This window comes from Lepisma saccharinum, chromosome 3 (assembly GCF_977018435.1).
Source record: "Lepisma saccharinum chromosome 3, izLepSacc3.1, whole genome shotgun sequence".
Taxonomy (NCBI): domain Eukaryota; kingdom Metazoa; phylum Arthropoda; class Insecta; order Zygentoma; family Lepismatidae; genus Lepisma; species Lepisma saccharinum.
In genome coordinates this window covers 131,472,727-131,497,644 of record NC_139231.1, presented here as the reverse complement: position 1 = coordinate 131,497,644, position 24,918 = coordinate 131,472,727, and the positions used below count along the sequence as shown (strand labels likewise).

The 24,918-nt window shown below is 37.5% G+C and overlaps 2 protein-coding genes across 2 annotated transcripts in view; one reads left to right on the top strand and one right to left on the bottom strand.

Moving 5' to 3' along the window:
- Positions 1 to 24,918, bottom strand: part of LOC145985414 (uncharacterized) — a 254,264-nt gene that overhangs the window by 6,285 nt on the left and 223,061 nt on the right. Inside the window, exons 13-16 of the mRNA XM_083119412.1 lie at positions 22,723 to 22,959; positions 15,188 to 15,255; positions 12,677 to 12,825; positions 10,011 to 10,185 (exon numbers count right to left, since the gene is read on the bottom strand). Of these exons, the coding sequence (XP_082975538.1) occupies positions 10,011 to 10,185; positions 12,677 to 12,825; positions 15,188 to 15,255; positions 22,723 to 22,959 (629 nt within the window). The remainder of the gene's footprint in view (positions 1 to 10,010; positions 10,186 to 12,676; positions 12,826 to 15,187; positions 15,256 to 22,722; positions 22,960 to 24,918) is intronic.
- LOC145985415 (ATP-dependent DNA helicase Q5-like) overlaps positions 15,535 to 24,918 on the top strand; it is a 360,878-nt gene continuing 351,494 nt past the window's right edge. Inside the window, exon 1 of the mRNA XM_083119414.1 lies at positions 15,535 to 15,552. The gene's annotated coding sequence lies outside the window, so the exon portion shown is untranslated. The remainder of the gene's footprint in view (positions 15,553 to 24,918) is intronic.

Genomic DNA, 24,918 nt, shown 5'->3' with positions numbered 1-24,918 from the left:
AAAGAACCACGTTATGAGACCTCAAAGAAATGTAGCCAGACAGATCTACCGACGACGGACTATCGTGAACAATTGACAAGCAAATTATGGAAAGAGAACGGCTCTATATGTAGGAACCTGGAATGTGCTATCTTTGTATAGGGCAGGTGCATTGAGGATATTGCTGGATCAACTAAATAATTATAAGCCTGCGATAGTGGCATTGCAAGAAGTATGTTGGATTGGAAAGGGAGTTTTGGAATAGAGAGAAGCAACTGTCTGTCTTCTATAGCTGTGATGAAAGGCTACATATGCTAGGAACTGGGTTTATAATACATAAACAAATAAAACATCTAGTGATAGGATTTAAAGCTATAAGTTCAAGATTATCGACATCAAGAGTTAAAGGAGAGTTCTTTAATTACAGTATAATCAATGCCCATGCACCCACAGATGATGTAAAAGAAGATTTCTATGATGCGTTAGAGAAAGCATTTGATGATTGCCCAAAACTGACATAAAAGTAGTAATTGGGACTTCAATGCCCAGATAGGCATTGAAGATGTGTATCAACCAACAATTGGTAAGCAAAGTATGCATAAAAAAAACAAATAACAATGGTATGAGGCTAATACTCGTAACGCTTGCAGCATCTCGGAATCAAGTAATAACAACAACTTTGTTCCATCACAAAGATAGTATTCATAAAATGATATGGAGAGCCCCGGATGGAAAAACTTACAATCAAATTGACCACATGCTGATAGATTGTAGACATAGATCAGATATCATTGACGTTAGATTGTACAGAAGGACCAATATTGATTCCGACCATTATTTGCTTATGGGAAGGATTAGAGCAAGAATATCTAATAGTCGAAAAATGAAGGCAACTAGCCTGATGAAATTTAATGTCACGCAGTTAAGAAATCCAACGGTGGTTGAGAGGTACAAAAGTAAATTACAAGAGGGATTCATCGGGACGAAACCGGCAGAAGTGGAAATGTAGATGAGAGGTGGAACAGATATAAGCTTAGAATTAGTAATGTAGCAAAGGAAATACTTGAAACACAAAAGCTAGTAAAGAAAGAAACGTGGTTCGATGAGGAATGTCAAAATGTAACCAAAGAAAAGGATGATGCATATAAGAGGATGCAGCAAAGAACTGCAACAAGGAGAGTTAGGGATGAATATCAAGAGAAAAGGAGGATTGCGAAGAGAGTCCATAGGAAGGAAAAAAGGGAATGGACGTAGCAGGAGATGAAGCAGTTGGAAAGCCTGCATGAGCTTTAAGCCAAGGACAACAGTCTGTAGAAAAGAAACAGGTGATATAATTAGTGACAGTAATGAAATTTTTGAAAGGTGGAGAAGGCATTTTAATGATGTTTTAATGATGTATTGAATGGCAGTGCAGATGTAGCAGGTATGCTGGAAGAAGGATTAAATGAAGAAGAGGAAGGAGAAGAGGGTATAGAAAGTCCAACGTTAGATGAAGTAATTATGGAGGCAGTCAAAATATTGAAAAATAGTAAAGCACCTGGGATAGATAACTTGCAAGCAGAGATGCTTAAGCATGGAGGCGAGAGTGTCATTAGATGCTTGAATGAAATAATGAACATAATCTGGAAAAAGGGACAGATGCCAAGTGAATGGAGGACGGGTATCATAGTACCTATCCACAAGATGACATGATGGAGTGTGCAGACTATCATGGAATTACATTGCTGAACGTTGCCTATAAAGTTTTGCAAGAATATATAACAGACTACTACCATATGCAGAAAAGTTCATTGGACCATATCAATGTGGGTTCAGGCCAGGAAAATCTACAATTAACCAGATATTCACCTTAAGGCAAATACTGGAGAAAACTCTGGAGTTTGGGATAGGAATGCATCATCTATTTATTGATTTTAAATCTGCATAGGATAGTATAAACAGGGCCCAACTATATCTGGCAATGGAAGACCTTGCAATTCCAATGAAGTTACTAAGAATGGTGAGGATAACCATGGAGAGATCTAATAGTAAATAAGAATAGGAGGACAACTTTCAGAACCTGTTTAAATAGAAAATGGACTAAGACAAGGTGATGTGTTGTCCTGTTTGTTGTTTAACATTGCCTTAGAGAAGGTTATACGGGAAGCTCGTGTGCAAATTAGCGGTACCATATATTATAAGTCAATCCAGATACTAGCATATGAGGATGATGTGGACATAGTAGGAAGATCTCTACATGCAGTGGAAGAAGCACTTCTGGCCATAGAAAGGGAAGGAAAGAAGATGGGATTGGTGTTGAATGAAGGGAAGACTAAGTACATGGCAGCAGCTAAAGCACATGGATATAATGCATCACCAACCATAACAATGGCTAATTATACTTTTGGTAGAGTGGATTCCTTTATCTACCTGGGTTCTGTTGTGACATATGAGAATGATTCACAGGAGGAAGTAAAGGCACGACTTATAGCAGCGCATAGGGCCTATTATGGACTAGAGACATTTTAATAGCACAATATTGTCCAGAAGAACTAAGTTGACACTTTACACGACACTGATAAGACCTGTATTGACCTATGCTGCAGAAACTTGGACCAGTTCAACGAAAGATGAACAGCTGGTAGAGACCTTTGAAATAAAAATATTATGAAGAATATTGGGACCAGAATGTGAGAATGGAGAATGGAGAAAACAATTTAATAAGGAGCTCTACAACTTATATCAATAACCAACAGTTATTGGTGTAATAAAGGCAGCAAGGTTAAGATGGGCAGGTCATGTGATTTGCATGAGTGATAGTGACCCTGCAAAGAGAGTGATGTTGGATAGCCTAGGTGGACAGAGAGGTCTAAATTAAGATGAGTGGATGGAGTGGATGAGGATGTTCGGAATGTCCAGTATGGAAATTGGAAAGTTGTGGCAAAAGGTAGAGATAGATGGAGACAAATCACAGAGGAGGCCAAGGTTCATCAGTGGATTGTAGTGCCATAAGAAGAAGAACAACAAAATTCAACAATGAAAAAATGAAATAGCCCATGTTGCTGCATAAAAAAGGTGGCAAGACTGTATGCAGATTTCTATGATGGTTTTAATGGTCTGAATTAAATGCTCACCAAATATGGCAAACTTGAGTTCAGACAGGTGCCAAACTCAAAATTGCAGATGCATTTTGAAATTTGCGACATCTAAATTGCGACTGCATCATGAAGAAAAAATATTATTTAAATGCTTCCATCATTGTATAAAAATTTTAGTTTCCTGATTGGGTAGTCCCAAGTCTCTTTCCCTTATACTACAGAGGTTGTTCGCTTTATATCCGACCATTGTCGATTCGGTGCTGCCACCTGGTGTATCATGCTGGAACTATGGGTCTGCTGGTGGGAGCAGTGTTGTGTCTGACCTTGTAGTGTTGATAGTGAATGTTATCAAATGACGCTGAAAATCAAGGGTTACGTAATGGCCCCTTTTCCATGCTAAATTTTCATACGTATGCATTGTGAAACAGTGTCGGGAGAATGGGTTAACACACGGGGTGACTACTGCAAAAGCTATTGTGGTCCGTTACACACAACAGGCTCTCCTTGCGAAACATTCACCCACGAAAACCACCAGGAGAAGGGTTGCAAGCAAAGTGTCACCCGTATTGCTAAGGGGGATCCGTCGATTGGCGTGCCAAGAAAATCCCCCGACACACAACGTAATATGGCCCACAGATTTCACCTCACACTGTCAACTGTGAACAAAACAATTCGCAAGCGCCAGGTTGAAGTGTGTGTGGAAGGCCCGTGTACACCACCTTCTACTGCGTCACATTGCCGAACGTAAGATGAACTGCAGGAAACTGTATGAAAAGTACCTGGCAGGTTCCAAATGGAAGAAAGTTGTCACAATGGATGAATCATACGTATGTCCATCTCACTGCTGGTGCTTACATTCGGGCGATCACATACCGTGACATTGACGGCAAGGGGCGCAGCAACTTCGTTCGTCAGTGTAGGGAAAGTTTCCCTCGTGGCTTTATGGTTGTGACGGGATTTGAATATGAGGGTAAGTTGATGATATGCAAGGTGGACAAAAACGTGAAGGTGAATGCCAGATACTTCCAAGACTCCATTCTGACACCTATCTATCGGAGAGACATCCCACAATTGTATGGAATGGACGCGAACCAGGTGATGATCCATATGGACAAGGCTTCGAGTCATACCGCCAGAACATCACTACGTTTTTATCAGGAAATGGCAGAGGAATTAGGAATTCATGTCATTCCATTTGAAGACATTCCTGTGAAAAGCCCAGATGCCAGTCCAATGCATTTGGACTGTTGAAACGACATCTTCAACATCGCTGCCCACCCACCCTGGATGGTCTATGGAAAGCTTGCAGGGAGGAGTGGGACAGAATTCCCATGCCTGTCCTGCACCTGAGCTTGCTGCAATGGAAACTGAGATGCTGGGCGATAGTCCACAATGCTGGGGGTCCAATAGAACATGATCGGTGGTGGCAGCGTGGTATTGCTAAGGGGGATCCGTCGATTGGCGTGCCAAGAAAATCCCCCGACACACAACGTAATATGGCCCACAGATTTCACCTCACACCGTCAACTGTGAACAAAACAATTCGCAAGCGCCAGGTTGAAGTGTGTGTGGAAGGCCCGTGTACACCACCTTCTACTGTGTCACATTGCCGAACGTAAGATGAACTGCAGGAAACTGTATGAAAAGTACCTGGCAGGTTCCAAATGGAAGAAAGTTGTCACAATGGATGAATCATACGTATGTCCATCTCACTGCTGGTGCTTACATTCGGGCGATCACATACCGTGACATTGACGGCAAGGGGCGCAGCAACTTCGTTCGTCAGTGTAGGGAAAGTTTCCCTCGTGGCTTTATGGTTGTGACGGGATTTGAATATGAGGGTAAGTTGATGATATGCAAGGTGGACAAAAACGTGAATGCCAGATACTTCCAAGACTCCATTCTGACACCTATCTATCGGAGAGACATCCCACAATTGTATGGAATGGACGCGAACCAGGTGATGATCCATATGGACAAGGCTTCGAGTCATACCGCCAGAACATCACTACGTTTTTATCAGGAAATGGCAGAGGAATTAGGAATTCATGTCATTCCATTTGAAGACATTCCTGTGAAAAGCCCAGATGCCAGTCCAATGCATTTGGACTGTTGAAACGACATCTTCAACATCGCTGCCCACCCACCCTGGATGGTCTATGGAAAGCTTGCAGGGAGGAGTGGGACAGAATTCCCATGCCTGTCCTGCACCTGAGCTTGCTGCAATGGAAACTGAGATGCTGGGCGATAGTCCACAATGCTGGGGGTCCAATAGAACATGATCGGTGGTGGCAGCGTGGTATCTCTTAAGGTGAGTACCCTTCAAAAATGGTCGGATATAAAGCGAACAACCTTCTGTATTTAGAAAGGAGTTCAGAAATAAAGTTTATCTAATGTGTTTATCTCTGTGCCAGACAACAACACCCACCGCCATTTTTTTTTTAAAAAGAAGTATGCACATTTGAAATGTGATCCAAATGTGTAGCATTAAATGCATAATTTTCAACACAGATAGGATCTTGTTGGTGTAATTCCCTCAATAGAAGTGAAACCTCCAATTACAGTCTTCTGCATGCATACGAAATTTTCTATTGTGAGCATTTAGCTGTATTTATATGTGCTAAATTCTGCTACACCACATGAATAAAACTTGCTTTCTTGTCTCATAATACTAAAAGTAGTAAGCAAAATCTCATCAGAGAATACAAACCAAGTAACTGTAAAACTCACAATTCTATCATTTTTAAAATTTAATTATTGATTTCATAAACAAGAAGACATTGTGACCTGTTCTTCAAGCAAACACAAAATGAATATAATTTGGTTGATTTAAAATAAATTTTGAATGTTTATAGTAATAACACATTCAACCAGACATACAGAAATGTCTTGATTTTACAATTCTTACCAACATATTTCTCCTCCCATCCAGAAATTACTAATATAAAATCGAGCGTGCAACCAGTCTATAAGTGTTTGTGTGTGTGCAGCGGCGGCTCGTGACTTTTCAAAGATGCGTGCTACAACTGATGCTGTTTTTCATGTACTTATAATGCCCCCTACCCCCCCCCCCCCACCCACACATACGTGCCGGCTCTGTGGCCACGAACATTAAGTGGTCAACTTTCGATCTCGATATCGAAGTTCCGGGTTGGAGTCTCGGCCCGGGTATGGGTATTGTTTGTGAATGCCCCTTCATTAATTTCATTATTACAAAGAATACCCATACCCGGGCCGAGACTTCAACCCGGAACTTCGATGGCGAGATCGAGTGCCTTTAAATACAGTGCTGTTGTCAAGATGTTCTTTAACAGCATTGTCTAAACTACTGACAAAATCAAGGAGCCCTAAAAAATATCCCAGGTTTTGTGGAGGAATCTGTTTCATCGTGGCCGGCCATGCAGGGACAACTCAAAAGCTCCACAGAACTTGATGCAGTCTATGATTTTTGACAAGACGTGGCGATTTTTTTCAACTTGTTCATTATGAGATTCTAGATAAACGTGGCTTAACTGCGTTGCTATGTTGACAGTTCAGAGAGACAAAATTTAACTCATTATTCATGTGCTTTTTGCTTTCTCATATATTCACATAAATGTCCTAGATCTTTTACCCCTGCTTCAGACCACGAATCATTACTTCCAAAAAGTATGCAAGGAAAACAGAATAATGCATTTCGAATTTGACACCCACAAAGCCATGGTTCACTATATTACAGTTTTCTATTAAATCGCCATTTATGCGTAGCGTTCTTACCTCCCTTTGCATTTTGCGGTAGATCCAAATCTGGCAACGGCCATCCTAACGCTTTTATTTCCAACTTTTCTTCAAGTGTTCTTGAAGAGAAAGGTTGCTGCAACAAAGAATCCACCGAATTCATGGTACACTAACACACACACACACACACACACACACACACACTCACTTTCACTTCTAACAACAACAAAAAGCTAATCCTTCACAACAATGACCACCACTTTACGCGCCACGCGATTTTAACACAATGAACCACGCGGAAAATTTTCGGATCTGGAAGCCGGGGAAAAATGACGGTACTCTGTAAGTTTGTTTCTTGACTATTGAAGTGCTACATAAACACAAGGAAATATCTAGCATTTAAAAACAGGCAATTTAGATAAAATATAAAATTAGAATTTCCTGAACATAAATTACGTAGCAGATTCCACTTTCGGAAGCAAAAAAGGCACGGACTATAGTTTCAGAGTTGCAATCTTTACAACTTACCACCGAAATAGATTAAAGGCTAAGGGGGTAGTGTCAATTCGCGTTCCAACTTTTTTTTGCAGGTTCTGCAAATGTATACGACATGTTACAAACATTACATAACTCTACACTGATAACGTACAGAACGTTTGAAAATGACATTAAGAAACGTTGTTCTGACAGAGGCAATAGGTTGTCGTAGACTTTCTTCTTATCCTGAGATGGCACACTTACCGTGCTGATTCCTCCTGTAGCACGCTAGCAGACGATTTTTCTCGAGCCGGGACACTATTCCCCGTACAAATCGAGGAGTGAGGTGTACAGTATTCATGCGCGGAGGGATGAAAAAGGGGCGAAAACGTGCTGTTGAGATTTTAGCATGGTACGCTATTCCTTATAGCCAGCGTGAGGGAAATACGTGGCACCGCTGGTAAATGTTGAGGCTCTTAACATGAGAAGTTTCATTTCACTTTGGGGCTTCATTAAACTTCTTGCATCTGTGAGATTTGCTTTTTTCTTCTTTTCATTTTAACAAATTTAGCAACGTGCTATAGCACGGTAGCACGTATTAAGCAGCCGCCACTGGGTGTGTGTGTGGGGGGGGGGGGGGGGTGGATGAAACAAGATAAGTGGCAAAGAATGTCTGAAAACATTAATATTAACTTATTGAAGTAACCAAAAGTTTCAAACTTAAATTCTGTTCTTTTTTTTTTTCAGAGGAATAACATTTGATCTTCTGGTGACGTAACAACACAATAAAGAAATATATGTTCCAAACTCAAAATTATGCCACACGCATAGTCCTTTCAATAATTATTTTCTCCTTGCTACACAAACAACAACAAAGTATAAAGCTGTGACTCGGTGAAATACTTTCCGTGTCACCCATTTGGCAGAAAAAAGGAAGAAAGAGAACCTTTGACCACACAGGGAATCGAACCTAGTATTTCCGCTTACGAAGCTGGCATTTTACTGACATGGACACAAGCCACAGTGCAAAAAGGGTGATTTCTCCTGATGATTGCACTTTTACCTGTCAGGTTCCAAAATTTCAATGTCCCTTCTTTGTAATTACATTAATTTGAAAGCAATACGCTTCATGGTATAGTGTCTCTATGCTGTGCACACATTGCTCACAGAGTGCAAGTTAATGTTGTGTGTGTGTATTAATGAAGACGATCGAAGATGTGCTTTTGTGCAAGGTTAGTGTTTACAACCCCTAATGATCATCGTGCTGTAGCTTCTGTCAACATAGCAGATTCTGATATGTGGCGACGAATCTTATAAGTCAATGGCACATACATAATTTCATTTTTAAAGTAACTATTTGACGAAGAAGAGTGATTTTTCAGGAAAATATGAAGACATTCATCCAGCCTGTACTGATTTTGCAAGCTTTATTATCCTACTTTGGTGTTCAAATTTCAAGCTAGAATAGCAGTTTGCATAAGTAAGAGAAAGTAACGAAAGCGATCCTGAAGTCACATCATTCAGGCTGTGATAGATATTCTTATTGCCTTGGATTGTTTATTTTCTTCTGTCCGCATCTTGAATGTCAATTTGATTTATTTTTTGTTGGCGTTGCTTTTCTTCCACTTTTAGTTAATCGCGACAAAGAAGATAAATGATGATTTGGGAAAATTGATGAAGGGACACCCACGCTCAGGTTGACCTCTTGCTGAACGTTGACGTTGCTGTTACGTTAAGCTAGGGAAAGAGGTAATGGAACCACAATCTACTCCCCTCTGCTTTCAAATGATTATGAGCTTTTCCCCAAGTGAAGGGATTGAGGGAGGTTTTTTTTTTAGACTAGTTATGGGATACTGATTATCTCAAACATATTTTCCTGCCATTCTCTTGTAAAATTGGACACTGCATTGCATTAATAATTAAAATGCAAGGCTTTCCTGTAACAGTTTCTTTTCACTCGGCAAGTCAGAAAATTCACTGCATCCGGTGAAAAACTTTAGTGGTAAGCAACACTGCAGTGTGCTGTTTTCCCCGAACCTTTACTTCGGCTCTACTGCCACACTCGATCGGCTCCAAAGCTGATCTTTAACTCAAACGAGTGTGCCAGTTTTTGTGAACAGAAGTGTATCAACACAACATGAATGTTATACAGAAGTAATTTCTCAAAAACATAAAGGAATTGTACCTAGAGTTACAAATGCTGTAGTGGTAACATCATTGCCTTTTAATCAAGGGATCCTGTGTTCGATACCCGGTGAAAATATATAGTGGTTTGGATCCAAATTTAAACTTAATCTCCAGTTGTGATTAGCCTTCCTGTGCATGAAGTGGACTTAAAAAACAAAATCAAATCATATCAAAGCTTCAGCAGTAGCATGTGACAAAAAGCATTTGATAAAAGTGCCCTGCAGATATACTAAGTCAATTCCATAACTAACTTCTGAGAAGTCCCATTGATTGTGTTTTTTTATTCTGAACATTGAAAATTGTTTGTTTCATAATATTAAAACAACCTTGATACTGGCGCATATAGATATTAGTCATTACACAAAATGTATAACTATATGAAAAAATATTTGTCTTGTTAAAAGAAAATGAATTCATCACATCTCATTCTCTATTGTTTCCAGTATTAAAACAGGGCTTCTAGCACCCTGGACACCCCTTGTAACATGGAGGTTCAGGGTCATTAGTTATGCCACAAAAAGGTATTTATAAATTGTACTTTTAAAAAAAATCATATATCGTTACATTACTTACTTATTAGCATTTTAGTAACTGCAGGTGCAACATTTACATCGCACATGCTTTCATATGTTGTAGCATGGAACAGTTTTACAAGAGCTGAATTTTGGAGTGAAAGCCACACTCCTAGACCAGATACTGCCATGCACATCACAGCTCGGTTGCCATCAGAGTTAACTTGGAATGAATGCTGTTGAATAAAAAATAATATTCGGTCAAATATAATCTTACATATCATAATAACAATCATTATCATAATAGCTTACAGATAGACATTTTAGTATACAATTGTGTTAGATCAAGCAATAGAATGCTTTATGAAGCTCACGAAAAAAGTGCAATCTAATATATAAAACTGGATGTGTGTTTGTTCCAGCATAACTCTCGAATGCATGGAGTGATTTCAACCAAACTTGGAACATGTATCACTTGCAATCTCAAAAGAAATACTGTGGGGGTAAGACACCCCTGGCACCCCTAAGGGTGGGAGGGGGTGACAGGCAAAAATAATCGAAAACGACCGATATTAGTGTGGAATCCATAGTTTTCGGGGTCGCTAAGATGAATAGTGACACTCCCAATGCCGTTCAACTCCAAGACACCGCTGGTATCCCTAGGGGTGGGGAGGGGGTGACGTAAAATGACCGATATTAGTGTGGAATCCATAGTTGTTGGGGTCACTAAGATGAATAGTGACACTCCTAATGCCTTTCAACTCCAAGACACCCCTGGCACTCTTAGGGGTGGGGGTGGGATGGGGTGACAGGGAAAACAACCGATACTAGTGTGGAATCCATAGTTTTCGGGGTCGCTAAGATGAATAGTGACACTCCCAATGCCGTTCAACTCCAAGACACCTCTGGCACCCCTAGGGTTGGGGTGGGAAGGGGGTGACGTAAAACGACCGATATTTGTGTGGAATCCATAGTTTTCGGGGTCGCTAAGATGAATAGTGACATTTCCAATGCTGTTCAACTCCAGGACACCTCTGCCACTGCTAGGGGTGGTGGTGGGAAGGGGGTGACATGTAAAACGACCGATATTAGTGTGGAATCCATAGTTTTCGGGGTCGCTAAGATGAATAGTGACACTCCCAATGCCGTTCAACTCCATGTTCCTTTTACACTATAGTTAAAATTCATTATTTTCCTGTATACTAGAAGATTGGGATAAATAAATACCCAGGCTATGCCGAGTAATCAGCTAGTTTTATGATAAATTTTAACTTTGATATTCTCCAAAATTGTTATTTCTCCATTAACGTATAGAGAAAGTTTTGAAATTACAAGTTTATGTTAATTAAACCAGTAAAAAGCGAGAGAGGCAATTATTTTTCTTTACATTTGGTTATTTAATAGCATTTTTCTAATTCTTGGGTTAATCATGATGATAATGATGAAATACAAAGTCTTCATTTGGATATTGTGCCACTAGAATGTGGCCCATGTATGGGAAGCATGCAACTTGCTGGCAAAAAATTGTTTTATCTAACCCCTCAATTCAAGTGCAATACAGTTAACATGTACCATCATTATTATTTTTGTGTGGTTTTCCTTGCAGTGTTCCTTTTGTCAATTTAATTGAAGGGTTCCGGTGTAAAACATGGTAAGTGACATTTTGGTAATTTTTGAGTTACAAAGTAAAATGTGCCATCCTTCAATATTCAAGCGAAATTGCAATGTCATACAATTTGCATTGGACTCAGTGAAGCCTTGTGAAATTGGTAAGCACAACACGAAAATGATGTATCTACAGTATGGCCAAATGGCCAAAATGTCACTTACCATGTTTTACACCCGAGCCCTTCAAAAATCATCACTGGCTCAGTGGCTGAGTGATTGACTGGTCAACTTTTGATCTTGCTCCTGAAGTTTGTCAGTTCGAATTCTAGCGTGGGACATGGGTGTTCTTTGTAAGAGTTCTTTCATCAATTTAATCAGATCTTCACACATTCTTATTGATATTATTACCCAAAGGGCAGAAAAGCAATGAAAAATAACAAAAATTCTTATACGAATATAATCATCATTTATCCAAATTGTTGGAATTGGGCTACAGAGTAGAAAAGCTACACATAATTAGAAAAATGCACAGTGTAATTAATATTACTATTATTTGGAAATAAAACTCGAAATTTGGAAAAATTTCATATTGGTCCTTTATCACTGAAAACTCAATGTTTTCGCCAGATAATGATAGCATATAAGCTTTTCTCCTATTGCAGTATTATTCTAATGTTGGTAAATTGCAAAGAAATCAAGTGATGGTAACTTAGCTGATAAATTTGAATATGCTAGTTGGAAATAATTCTTATTTATTACAAGCATATCGCCTCATTTTGTTATATTTCCTGGGGACATATGGCTGTGGAACTTAAAACATTCTAGAGAATGTAAAATGCATGGGAAAATGTAAAAATCAGAATTCTGTAGACCAGCTTAATATACTGAACTTAATCTGTTGAATAAATAATGATATTGCACTTATAAAGACATGCCAAGTTTCTGCTGGGTCAATTTCTTCATTACATAACATGCTTAGCTTTTGCTTTTTTTCCATAGAGTTGTATTGTGCAATGTCTTGAACTTAACTTCAATCACATATTTCTGAGTAGAAAAATGTTGCTAAAAATTTGTGACTGGCAGTACAATCAGTACATAAAATAGTACAGAAAAACATACCTCAACCTCCAGGGTTGTAGTATTTAAAATTTTAATATAATTGTGACAAGCACACCACAGTTTTCCTGCTATGGATTGCATTCGTAGAATTGGTGTAGCTGCTGTCCCAATTGTCACAGTGAATGGATCTGTGGTGTTCCAGCCACCATCTGAAACATAATGTAAATATCACCATGATTTAATTTTCCTTATAAAATAAAACACAATACATTTTTTAATCTCAGGAATAATTTTCTAGCAGCAAATCTTCATGTTTTCAAGTAGTGATGCAACTCAATTAATAAAGTCTAGGTATAGATAGCTAGAAAATGTAGATTCAGGATAATCCCTCCCACCTTGTTTTAAAAAAATAAAACAATACATAGCATGAAAAAACAATTTTAACACTTTATTGCATGCATGCATCACCACCATTCTGCAAGGGAAATATAAAAATGCACTTAGAAGTGGTTCTGTTACCAACACATTTGTTTGCCTTTTAACAAATGTTGTGAGTTTTTAGTGCTTTAAACTTCTTGAAAATACTGAATAAAGCAGTGATTCCCAACCTTTTTCAGTGCAGGACCCACTTTGAAGGATATTACATTTCATGGGACCCATAAGGATAGTCGCCTGCAGAAAGACTAATTTACTCTAGTCTAACTAAACACACATTCTGAATTTGTAAACAAAAAAAGAACATGTTTACTGAACTAATGTGACTAATGTGCAATGGTAGAGCACGAATAACAGAAATTTAAAGTTTTACTTTCGTGCAGCACAGGTTGAATTTAAATTGTTAAAAACAATATATCTTAGTAATTTAAATGTAATAGGTTTTTAAGAGACATTATATAAATTTCCGAGCTCGACTTCGCAACCCACCAAATGTCCCCTCGGGACCCAGAAGGGGGTCACGCCCCATAGGTTGAGAAACGATGGAATAAAGCCTTGAAAATGAAGCCAAAACTTGTGTATTGGATACAACCAGTTGTAAGTACTTTCCATGCCATGTGTGGAAAACAACCACTGTACAATGGTCAACGAAATGAAATAAATCATACCATATCATAAAATAATTTAATTATTGAATACACTTTTCAAACTGATATTCCAACATTGGAAAAATCTTACTGTATGCAGTTTGAACTACTGCATTAACTAAAATTAATTCTGTGGTAAGCAGCTCCTGAGGGCTAAGGCATGTTAGGTGTCTTTTCATTGGATGACACTTGATCAGTACATTAAGTCCCATCATGACTTTTTTTGGTTAGAGTTCACTACTTCTTTGCAAGTTGTTCCCCCAATCGTCCTCATGATGCTCATCAACAGCAAAAGTTTGGAGCCCCCACCAGGTACCAACCCAGGACTGGTCTCACTATTTGGGTAGGTGGGAGTTCAGACAAAATTACAAGTACTTCACTTTGGGGGGAGGGGGTATGACATAGCTCAATGTTTTTTGGTGTGAGGAGACCTGGGTTTGACCTCTGGTGGGAGCTGCAAATGATCTGTGTTGACTTAGCACCTTGAAAACAATTGTGGAGTTACTAGAAAAGAAGATGTGGAAGACTGGTCTAGAAATCTAGATAATACTTGATCTGATACTTCATCTTCACTGGAACCTGCCTGATACACCCTAGCCTTTGGAAGAGCTATTTCACCATGGAATTTAATTTATTTAGAATAAATTATCACCCCCCAGTTTACTTTTAGTGTTGTTTCAATCAATATTTTGATTTGATATTTCAATGTACAAATTTTAGCAAAAAAAATAGCAGGCCCGACCAGGACTCCAACCACGCTGGTCCAGCCTGCATTTTACACTAACATTTCTACATAGGACATCTCCTGTGTGTGTGTCAAATTGTAAGAAAATATTTAAGCTGTTTCAGACTTTCAAAAGGTGGACAACAAGGATTATAAATCTGATTTGTAGAAACCTGTGGCCATCCTAACATCAAACTTATCATCCCTGTCATCCCACCTTGCGAATGTGGTTTGAAATGGACGGAATATTGTGTTTAAAACCAAATATATGTCAGAAGCAACAAACGAAGTAAATGGGAAAAATTTACTTGTAATTTATTCATAATAACGTCACAAAATATCAGCTATATTTTTCCATGCTGAAGAAAATGAAAATGTTTATCTTGCATAATCATACTTTTTTACAAATTTAGTTTGTTTTTTCTTTTTCTTTTTTACCTGGAACAAAGGAGTAGAACTACTCTAATTAATGGTTGATTCATTTGTATAAGTGTCCTAGTGTCGTCCTTTTATGTAATGGATATTATACTAAGATTTTATATGACTCTTGCATGTGTACATGTAGAAAATATTCAGACACTTCTTCTGATCATAAAGGCAAGATAGCCAAACACAGTACAGCCCAAGTCAAAATATATTTTTTTTTACCCTTGAACATTCTCATCTATCAGATTTTGAAAATGGAATACTTTTTAATTTGGAATGTATTTCTTCACTATGGATAAATCAAATCTGCAATAAAACAGAAGTTGATATTTTACTTACTCTGATCCCTGGTATACACTGTGATATCACCATTAGCTAATGACACAAATACCCGGTTGTCCAAATAACTGAAAGAGAGATCAACAAAAATTAATAAATGAATGAAATACCCATTTCAGGATGTGTATCTCTTATGAAGTGACATACCAGAACATACTTAGAACGATTGATGATTTTCAGCATCAATGTTTCTTACATATAAATCATCACAGAATAATTTAGATACAACTTAATAATGTTTCTCACATTGCAGATCATGAAATTTGAAGAAAATGGATAAATATCTTAAATACATGGAATTTCTTTATTCTCATGTGAAGTTTTGCCTCTGGCTGCTCTGCCAACAGTGAAAAAATAATTTCCTGGTAAGTATTGATTTTAATGGTTTACAATAAATTATTTAAAAATGAATGTAAAAATGGGATGTATAAAAATATATTAACAATTGACATTCCCACAACTAACATTTTCATATTAGAAGTCAGCGGGAGATGCAGGTTCAACTGTTGAATAGAATTTTAAATTCAATTTTAGATAGAAAAAAGGAACAAATTAATTACTTTTTACACATTTTTTTAAGAAAATGATGTCTTCCCTCCTTTTGGTGCACAAATGGTTCCAATCCTTATACAAATTATACTTATCGAGGTGGATCTAAACAGTTTGCAAAATTAATATACAGGGTGAGTCACCTAAAATTACCACCGGAAATATTTCGTGAACAACAATAAATATTGAAAAACTGTTTTCCCAGATATATAGGTATGATAGGGACTCATGAAATTAGTGGACACAATAAGTTGAACTACGTGAGGAAGTACGATTTTCAACACAAAATTAGTTTTTTTTTTTTTATGGAAACCCCATTTTATTTTCAGCTCATTTGGAAGTATGGAAAAATTCATTAAGAATGGCGTTTGTTACATTGTAATAGGTCAAGTAGTTCTCAAGTAATTGTAACCTGAAGTTGACGCTTGAAACAAACATTCTCACAAGTTGACGTGTAAATAAAATAAAATGTGTAGTTTGTACATAAGTAAGCTTTGAGAAATTATCTAAAAGATTCTGATACATCTTTCTGAGTTAACAAATAATTGTTAATTAAAAAGTATAAATTGTAAACATTCCGGCATCAGTTACATACATAAATGTTAGTACATTAACATCTTTCTAATTTTTAATTGGCGTTCATTTATTTACGTCATAATTTTTAGTACATTGGAACAATCAACTCTTCTCGTTTGGTCATGACAAATCTTTAAGTTTTCAACTTTTAAACTTTGCAGCTTATACATTTTTTCCTTCAAATTGATTTATCAAATGTATCAAATAAAGCAAGGGCGTAACAAAGTATACTAATTAACAAGACGTTTGTAATAGTGTACGTACGTCAGAACTGTTGCTGAGAAAATAGTATTTTCACTCTGAAAAGGCCAGGATGATACTTATCTATAGCGAGTGTAGGAAAAATGCAGCACATGCATGCAGGCTGTATGCGTGATGCCATTTGTGCTCGGCTCTGCCGATGCTCAACTTCAGGTTACAATTACTTGAGAACTACTTGACGTATTACAATGTAACAAACACCATTCTTAATTAATTTTTCCGTACTTTCAAATGAGCTGAAAGTAAAATGGGGTTTCCATTAAAAAGAACTAAGTTTGTGTTGAAAATCGTACTTCCTAACATAGTTCAACGTATTGTGTCCACCAGGGACGGCACCAGGGGTGGGCACGGGTGGGCAAGCGCCCATCCAAAAATTTATGTGCCCACCCGATTGCCCACCCAATCAAATTCAATAAGTACATATACTTGGAGATATATGAATAATTCGATAAATAACTGTATTCTGGAGTTCATAACATGTATATTTTACTTGTAAATATTATCTATGCTTGAAATATTCACATATTATCAACCCATAAAAAGCCAATTTTGTCATTAGAAAGTGAAAGTAAATACTAGAGCTATTGAAACAAAAACTGTGATCAAATTAATACTTCCATGAATAAAAGCAGTTAGTAGCTTAGGAGGCTCAAAATTATGAAGGGTATGATCAAGATTAGATCAGAATTTAGATTGAACTTGAGAACTGCAGCTCCGGGCCTCCACATATTTATATAAATCCCGGCCTGGGTATGGTTAAAATAATCTCTAAATAAACAAATAAAATCATCATCTTAGCGTTACTTCCTCCGGCAACACAATACATTATTTTGACTTTTTAATTAGCTCGGCATTAAAATTCCAGAAGTGTCCCTTTTTTTATTTCATTACAATTTTATATACTTGTTATCTTCAAATATCAATATGGTATGCGAAATATCAACTTTATATTCATTCTACTAATAAAAAGGATTCACAATAATCACTAAAATACTGCAGTGAATAAATTTTAATAGTTATGTATGGAAAAAGCTACAGAATTATTCAATTGCTGATGAGTGACTTATCCTATTTAGAGATCCTCGTCCCACACATAAATTTTGCCATATGAATCAGCCGAAAATGTCAACAGAATCTGTAGATGCAGCTGAAGTAAAGAAAAAAATGTTATGTCACGAAGTATCCAGAAGACGATTTTATTAGTTTGTTTTTAAATCCACTTTTATGCTCAGAAAGGCTAATCGGGACTAAACCTACAGTTTAACGTGGAACCAGTGTGCATTGTGCTTCCACCAGAGGAGGGGGAGTCGAACACAGGACCTCTTCATTATAATGCAACAGCGTTATGCCTTTGGGGGAAAATATACAGAAAGAACTCGCACCAAACGTGGCATTTTATCACCACAGAAGATGCGTCCATTTTAGGAGGGTGATTGCCAGAGACAAATATTTGAGACTTTCGGAAAACAACATCATTGTTCACGGAGTTAGCTGCCTTGATCCACTAATGAAACGCTGTGCAATTGAAACTACCATCTCAACTTTCTAATAGGTATGAACTAATGCAACTCCATTTTTGGAAGAGTAAGTTGTGGTTGATTTGTTATATTTAACCTTTAAACAACCGAGCCGGTTTTCGAAAGTAACCACTCTCTCGCCACGGCCTTTGCGCGCGATTTTTAAATTTTTACACTTATTTCAGAAAAACGTTATATCTCTGAGACTATTTGAGCAATCTACTTCGGATAACTTTTGTTTGAAATCAAAATCATCGGAGCACGCGACCGTGCACAATTCAGAAAGCCCAAGTGAGAAAAACGGGGTTGGGAGGGGCCAAGTCCCCAAATTTCAATGAAAAAAATATCTGCTGTTCGCTCCCTCTTCTCCCGTTATTTTGGAAAATGAGCGCAAACTTTTGCATTGTTTTTAAAGAATAGATTTTCTGCAACAAAGGGAACTTAACTTCTTTCAAGTCTCTAGTAATACAGGCTGAAATATGACGCAATATGTACAATCCTGCATTTTGGCAAAAATGGCTAATTTCCATATTAGAGAATAAATTAGTATATCTCGGAGACTATTTGAGCAATCTACTTCGGATAACTTTTGTTTGAAAGCAAAAACATCAGAGCACGCGACCGTGTACAATTCAGAAAGCCCAAGTGAGAAAAACGGGGTTGGGAGGGGCCAAGTCCCCAAATTTCAATGAAAAAATCTGGCGTTCGACCCCTCTTCTCCCATTATTTTGGGAAAAGGGCGCAAACTTTTGCATTGTTTTCAAAGAGTAGAAACAAAGTGGAACTTGTTTCAAGTTCCTAGTTCTCATACAGGCTGAAATATGACGCAATATGTACAATTTGCATTTTGGCTAAAAATTGCTAATTTGCATATTAGAGAAAGGGAGAGGGAGTTTGTTTTCTTCCACATGACATTTCAATGTCTTATCTCAACATCTGTCAGCGTTTACAACCTCACATACAAGTATGAAGGTCCTAAAAGCACGTGAATGTTGTAATCGGCAACATGAGTCATATATGACCCATTGGCTGTTTTCGCCTATACTTTCTATGGGTCATATATGACCCATTGGCTGTTTAAAGGTTAAAGTCATTTTTCTGCTAATTTTGATAATGACGACGATAAGGTTCAATGGTGATTAGATTTAAAGTTACGAAGGGGCGAAAACAAACACAAGCTGACACTCAAAATACAAACCCTCATAAATTATTACTTTGACAGTGGTTCCAAGCGCCAGGGACTCGTTGCCTGAAAGAATCAAGTTTCCAGGGTGTGCTGCACAGGATAGAGGTTGACATTCTAGTGTATTCGAAATGGTCACGCCATGCAACCCAAATCATTATGAAAAATAGATGAATTATTACTGGCACGGTGATCAACTTCGATGAATTCCTTGTGTCCTAAATCTTTTTGTTACCTCAAAAAATATGTTCATGTAACAAACCATACGTGTATTGCTTCTCCCGCATTAGTAACATGACATTCAGAAAATGAATAGCAACTTAGCTAATAATCTCTTCAATTCTGAACAGATTTTTCGATCTTACTTGTTTGTGAGTGATATTCTGTCAAAATAGCCTTTCATTAGCCTAGGAATACTTCATGGACAATGAACAAAGAATTTGATTTCTGTGTGTGTTTTAAATCATTCCCAATAAGACGTTCATTTTAATCCAAACAGTCAGTGGCGGGCGATTAGGAGGACCGGGAAGTGGGGGATGCAGTTCCCCCCGCCACATTTTGCCACATTTTGCCCCCGCACTATGGCCTCTTTATGCTAAGCCTTTTCTACCAAGAAAAAGTATATTGTCCTTGCCCCTCAAATGTTGGCACCCAATCGCCACTACTACAAACATTCAGATAGATTTCTCAGTTGTACAAACCTTGTAAGCTAAGAAAAGTGACCCCTAAGGAGTAAGAAAACTCTTTCAGTGAAAAACGCATACGATGAAAATACTATGCTTAGGAACATGCATTTAAATTACGAGAAACTTCACGGTTATCTACCGTCGCACTTTCTATCATTGTCGCCGAATACATAAAATCAAGTATGTGCCTTGTATTTGCAACACAAGCTTAAACTTAATTCACATTTATTTCACTGTATTAAAACATGCATGAAAGAATGTGATTAGAATGTATGGCTGGGGTATGGCTGCGCATGGGTAAACACTTCCTTGAAATAATTGTGTCCTTCAGAGACAAAGCGAAAGGAAATGGAACAAGATGCGAAAATAGATTAGAAAAGAATAAAGAGGAAAACAAGAAAAGGAAAGGGAAAAGAAGTAAGAGGAAAATCGGTAGTGTAATAGAGAGGTGATACATACGTCTTACATACACATACGTATATACTATATATGGTCTTACATTTATACTGCCCACCCTAATCTATCAATAAGGAGCTTCTGCCCACCCGGTCGAAAATTTCTGGCGCCACCCCTGGTGTCCACCAATTTCATGAGCCCCTCTCGTGTACCTGCGAAAACAGTTTTTCAATACCTAGGTATTTATTGTTGTTCACAAAATATTTCCGGTGGTAATTTTAGGTGACTCACCCGGTATAAATCTTGAGTAAGCACAAAATGTTGAAAAAAAAGAGGGAGACATTAAGTACAAATCTATACATAAAGAAATAAATCTTCATAGACATACAATATTTTGTGCAATGGAAAAGTGATGAAGAATATTATACAAAGATCAAATTAGAGGTAAAAAGTACACTTCTGAAAATGTATAAATATGCAGTTGAGATCATAACATCCAGAACGAGAGGTACTGAAGTCCATATGTTCTAAAAAAAAGTTTGGCAAAAAACTTTAACAATGACTAAAAAGCAGAAAGTAACAGATTAAGAGTAATGTCCGATAAAGGAGACTGTAAATGAATAAATGGCAAGACCAGCGGCAGCTCAAAGGGGAGAGCTGCTGTGCCATGGCACTACCCTCAGATTAAATGCATGCCTCGCCAAAGTATTGTTAAATTAATACATTTATAGTTTACAGACAAGGAGATTCGAATCTCACAATCAGTCAAGCTGATGAGCACTCCAACCTCCTCGTGGCATCGCCAGCTGTTTCGTTCCCTCACGAGGCAACGGTTCAAGCTGTCCAAGAGCTGGCCCAACCAAGTTGACACATGTGCAGAGAGTTGAAGAAGTCTCAGCAGGGAACAGGGTGGTGGGAGGGTAGCTATGCTGGTCATAAGACACCAGCCAAGCCCATTTTCGTTTGGCACAAAGAGGGAACTTTCACAGTGTTGACATAGTTGCCACCTTTAGAGATAAGTTGCTAAACATGACTGATTTGTAAGACCCGTTGGGGAAGTAATTCATGAGAAAGGTACTATCTACTTTTCTGCCTACTTTTAAAAACGAATGTGGTATCTTTTCAAAGTTATATGAACATTTAGATATGTGCGTCTAAAGGGCCATCCAGACTTTTTGTTATCGATATATCCCTTCCTCCCACATTCTCCTCCCCCATCCACACATATGCACACATATTCCAACTGGGTGTCAAAATTTTCCTAGACATTTGTTGTAAAAGAAATTGACGAAATGTCAAAGGAAAATTTTTGAAAAATTACGCAGAAAATCAGTAATTATACATATATGAATTTTACTTGGAGGTAGGATTCAATTTGTTGCATTGCATTTTGCACTTTTTAGATCCACATTTGATTTAGCAGATGCTACTCTAGTTTTAGTGCTAATCATATTTTAGTTCTTCGTAACACTGGTTGTTGATGTGCCTTGTTGGTATGGAGGAATTAGAAACAAAGCAAAGCGTTAATTCTGTGTTCGACTTAGCATCTGTAATTGTTGTGTTTTTAGGGAAGTGTCCTACAGTGTATAAAAGATAGGTCGCATGTTGTTTTTTTATATTATTATTTTTTTTTATCATCACGTAGGCACTGCCAATCATAGTAGCCACCCACTGCCACTGGGTAAGACTTTAAGAACTTAAGCAGATTAACAATCTGTGAGACAGTTGAAATTGAGTAAGGCATATATAGCATCACACAGAGCTTAGTAATGAGTACAAATTTACATACACTGTTAAAGATAAACTGAAAAAATTAATGAAATGTCTGGGAAAAACATAAGGTGGTTTCCTCAGATGATTTGTTTCTTGCTACAGTCATTGTTCTAACTAACTTTTAGTAAATTCACATATTGAAAAAAATTGAATCTTTCAAATGAGGAACTTGAAAGGTTATGAAACTGAATTTATGCAGACCCTAAATTCAGGTTTTGTAGGATGATGCCAAAGCAGATATTGCCAGCAGTGCCAATCATCATTTGTCCTCATCATGATTAACACCGACCTATGATGCCAGAGGTCCGAGGATCAAATCCCAGCCTGGGCATGGGTGTTCCATGTGAGTGTTCCTCCTCCTTCAGTTTCATCATATCATCACTTATCCTCATCTTTACGATTACCCAAAAGTGGCAGAAAAGCGAAGTTAAATAAACCAAATCAATCAATCAATCATCAGGATTACCCTATAGAGGTAGAAAAGTAAAGTACAAAAAGAACTCATCTTATTGTTTCAATAAAAAAAATGCAATTTCTTGTAGGCAAAAAGTTTTGTCAAAGGATTAAAAAAGAATGATACATTTGAAGACTTACATAATACAGTGGACAGAAGATCCGTGTTGAATTTTAACCTTATTTTTCTTGGTACGAATATTGTCATTACAATTATATACATGAATACACCCATCCTCTGTGCCAAGCCACATGGTAGGCTGCAGGTTGTCTGAGTCTTCAGTGCTGGTATCCGGAGATGGAGTTTCACCTTGGGACTTCTTCTTTTGTTCTTCTTCCCCAACTTCTTCTTCTTCCTCTTCTTCTTCACTAGATGAACTACAAAATGAAGATATACGTATAATTAAGACTGAGTTGATAATGCTTCGAACTGATACCCATACCGATGCCGATATTCTTACCGATTATCACTGATACTGATATTGAATTTTGAAAATTGTAATAATTAAAGGTTGTTCACAATATTGATTAATATTCATCTTAAGTGTTGCATTCCAATTACAAGCATTCATTTATCAGAGATTTGTTTCATAACTTCCAGAATAATTAGACTCGGCAAAAATGCTGCACAGCATTTTTGTAGACCCTGAGAAAGACCAAAGTGCTGGAAAAGTATCAGCCGATATTGATGAACATTTAGTTAGTTGTTTCATTTAATTTATATATTTTATCTGTAACATTACATTAATTGTAGTAGAGGGATGAGACAATGTGTAAAGGAAATGGAATATGAGAATAGCCATTGCTTTAATTAAACACATCATCCCCGGAGCCATAGTTAGAGATTTCTACACCTAGAGTGACAATATATTTTGGCAACCCCCCTCCCCTTTCTTGGGACAAACATTCCTCTCCTAACTGATTGATTGCATATCAATCCATAGGATTATTCTTTATTTTATTTAACTTTCTCCAGAAGCTTCAATTCACCAAGGGCCGTTCACTTGTTTACACCAGTTGTCTACTCCTCTGAGGCATTTTAATTATGCATAGTCAAGTGTATGCAGACTTCCTAATGTTTTCAGGTTACAAAGTTTCATCAGGTAAACAGGAAAGTTAAAAGTCACGTATCAGTGTGGAGGAAGTCTGCATACACTTGACTGTGCATAATTAAAATGCCTCAATACGATTGATTGATTTGGTGTTTTAAGTCCATTTTATGCACAGTAAGGCTAATCGGGACTGGACCTCCAGTTTAAAGTGGGACACTATGTGCCTCCACTGGGTATCGATTACAAGGCGACGATGCTACCACTGCTAACTTAAACTTCTTTTAAATATTCACATGCAATCAACAACTCTGTGACCCCAAAATGCATCAATAGCAAAAGTAACATTACTTTTTTCTCAAGTGTGCATACCATAAAGCACTGTGAACACACGGTCGTCCGAAAAGGGGGGGGGTCAAAAATTATATATTTCACACATATAATTTAATTTCAGCCACAATAATATGTTTTAATTATTGCATGAATATGATAAATTCAAATTTAAGCTATGTTTTTTGAGGTGCCTTGTTTGCCTCCCCTCTGGAAAAAATTACCTTCCTTGCCCCTCCCTGGAAAAATCCTGCGGATGTCCACATGTGAACATGCTACCTTTCGAATACAAATCCATTCTAGTAAATTTTATATTATAGACAATTGTATTTGCATTTATTTACCTTTAGCGGATGGCTGGTTTTGACATAAACTACCCAAATTATGACATTCCGGATGACTGGTTTGTCGAAACCACCTCCACGTGGCAGTAATTAACATGTTATATATTGAAAACTACACATGATATTTCAGTTTTGCCTTTTGTGTTCATTAGTATATACATACTCGAATTACAAAACAATATGTCCATTGTTACTATTATGAACAAGCAGACATTTAAAATTTTAAATTTTACATGTAATAATGAGTAAGAAGCAACACTTCAATCAACAGGCAACAATTAAGGGTACACGGGGGGGATGCGGGGCCAAAGGCACTTTTCTCAAAATTTGCCCCGACCATTAATTAGCGTGCCATTTCTTGAACTACATTCGATATTTCAGTTCTGTCTTTTTTGTTCATTAGCCTACCTTTAAAGCTATTGCATACTCGAATTATAAAACAATATATCCATTGTTACTCTTGATATTCCAGAATTTGTTCCATAAACTGGCAATGTTTCCACCCTTATAAATTGCTATTAAGTATTTTTTTTCACAAGAAGCATCAGCCTGTTTTCAACGAAACTTTGCATGTTTGTAGGAGTGTACAAATGCTAATACTACATTCTTTTTCC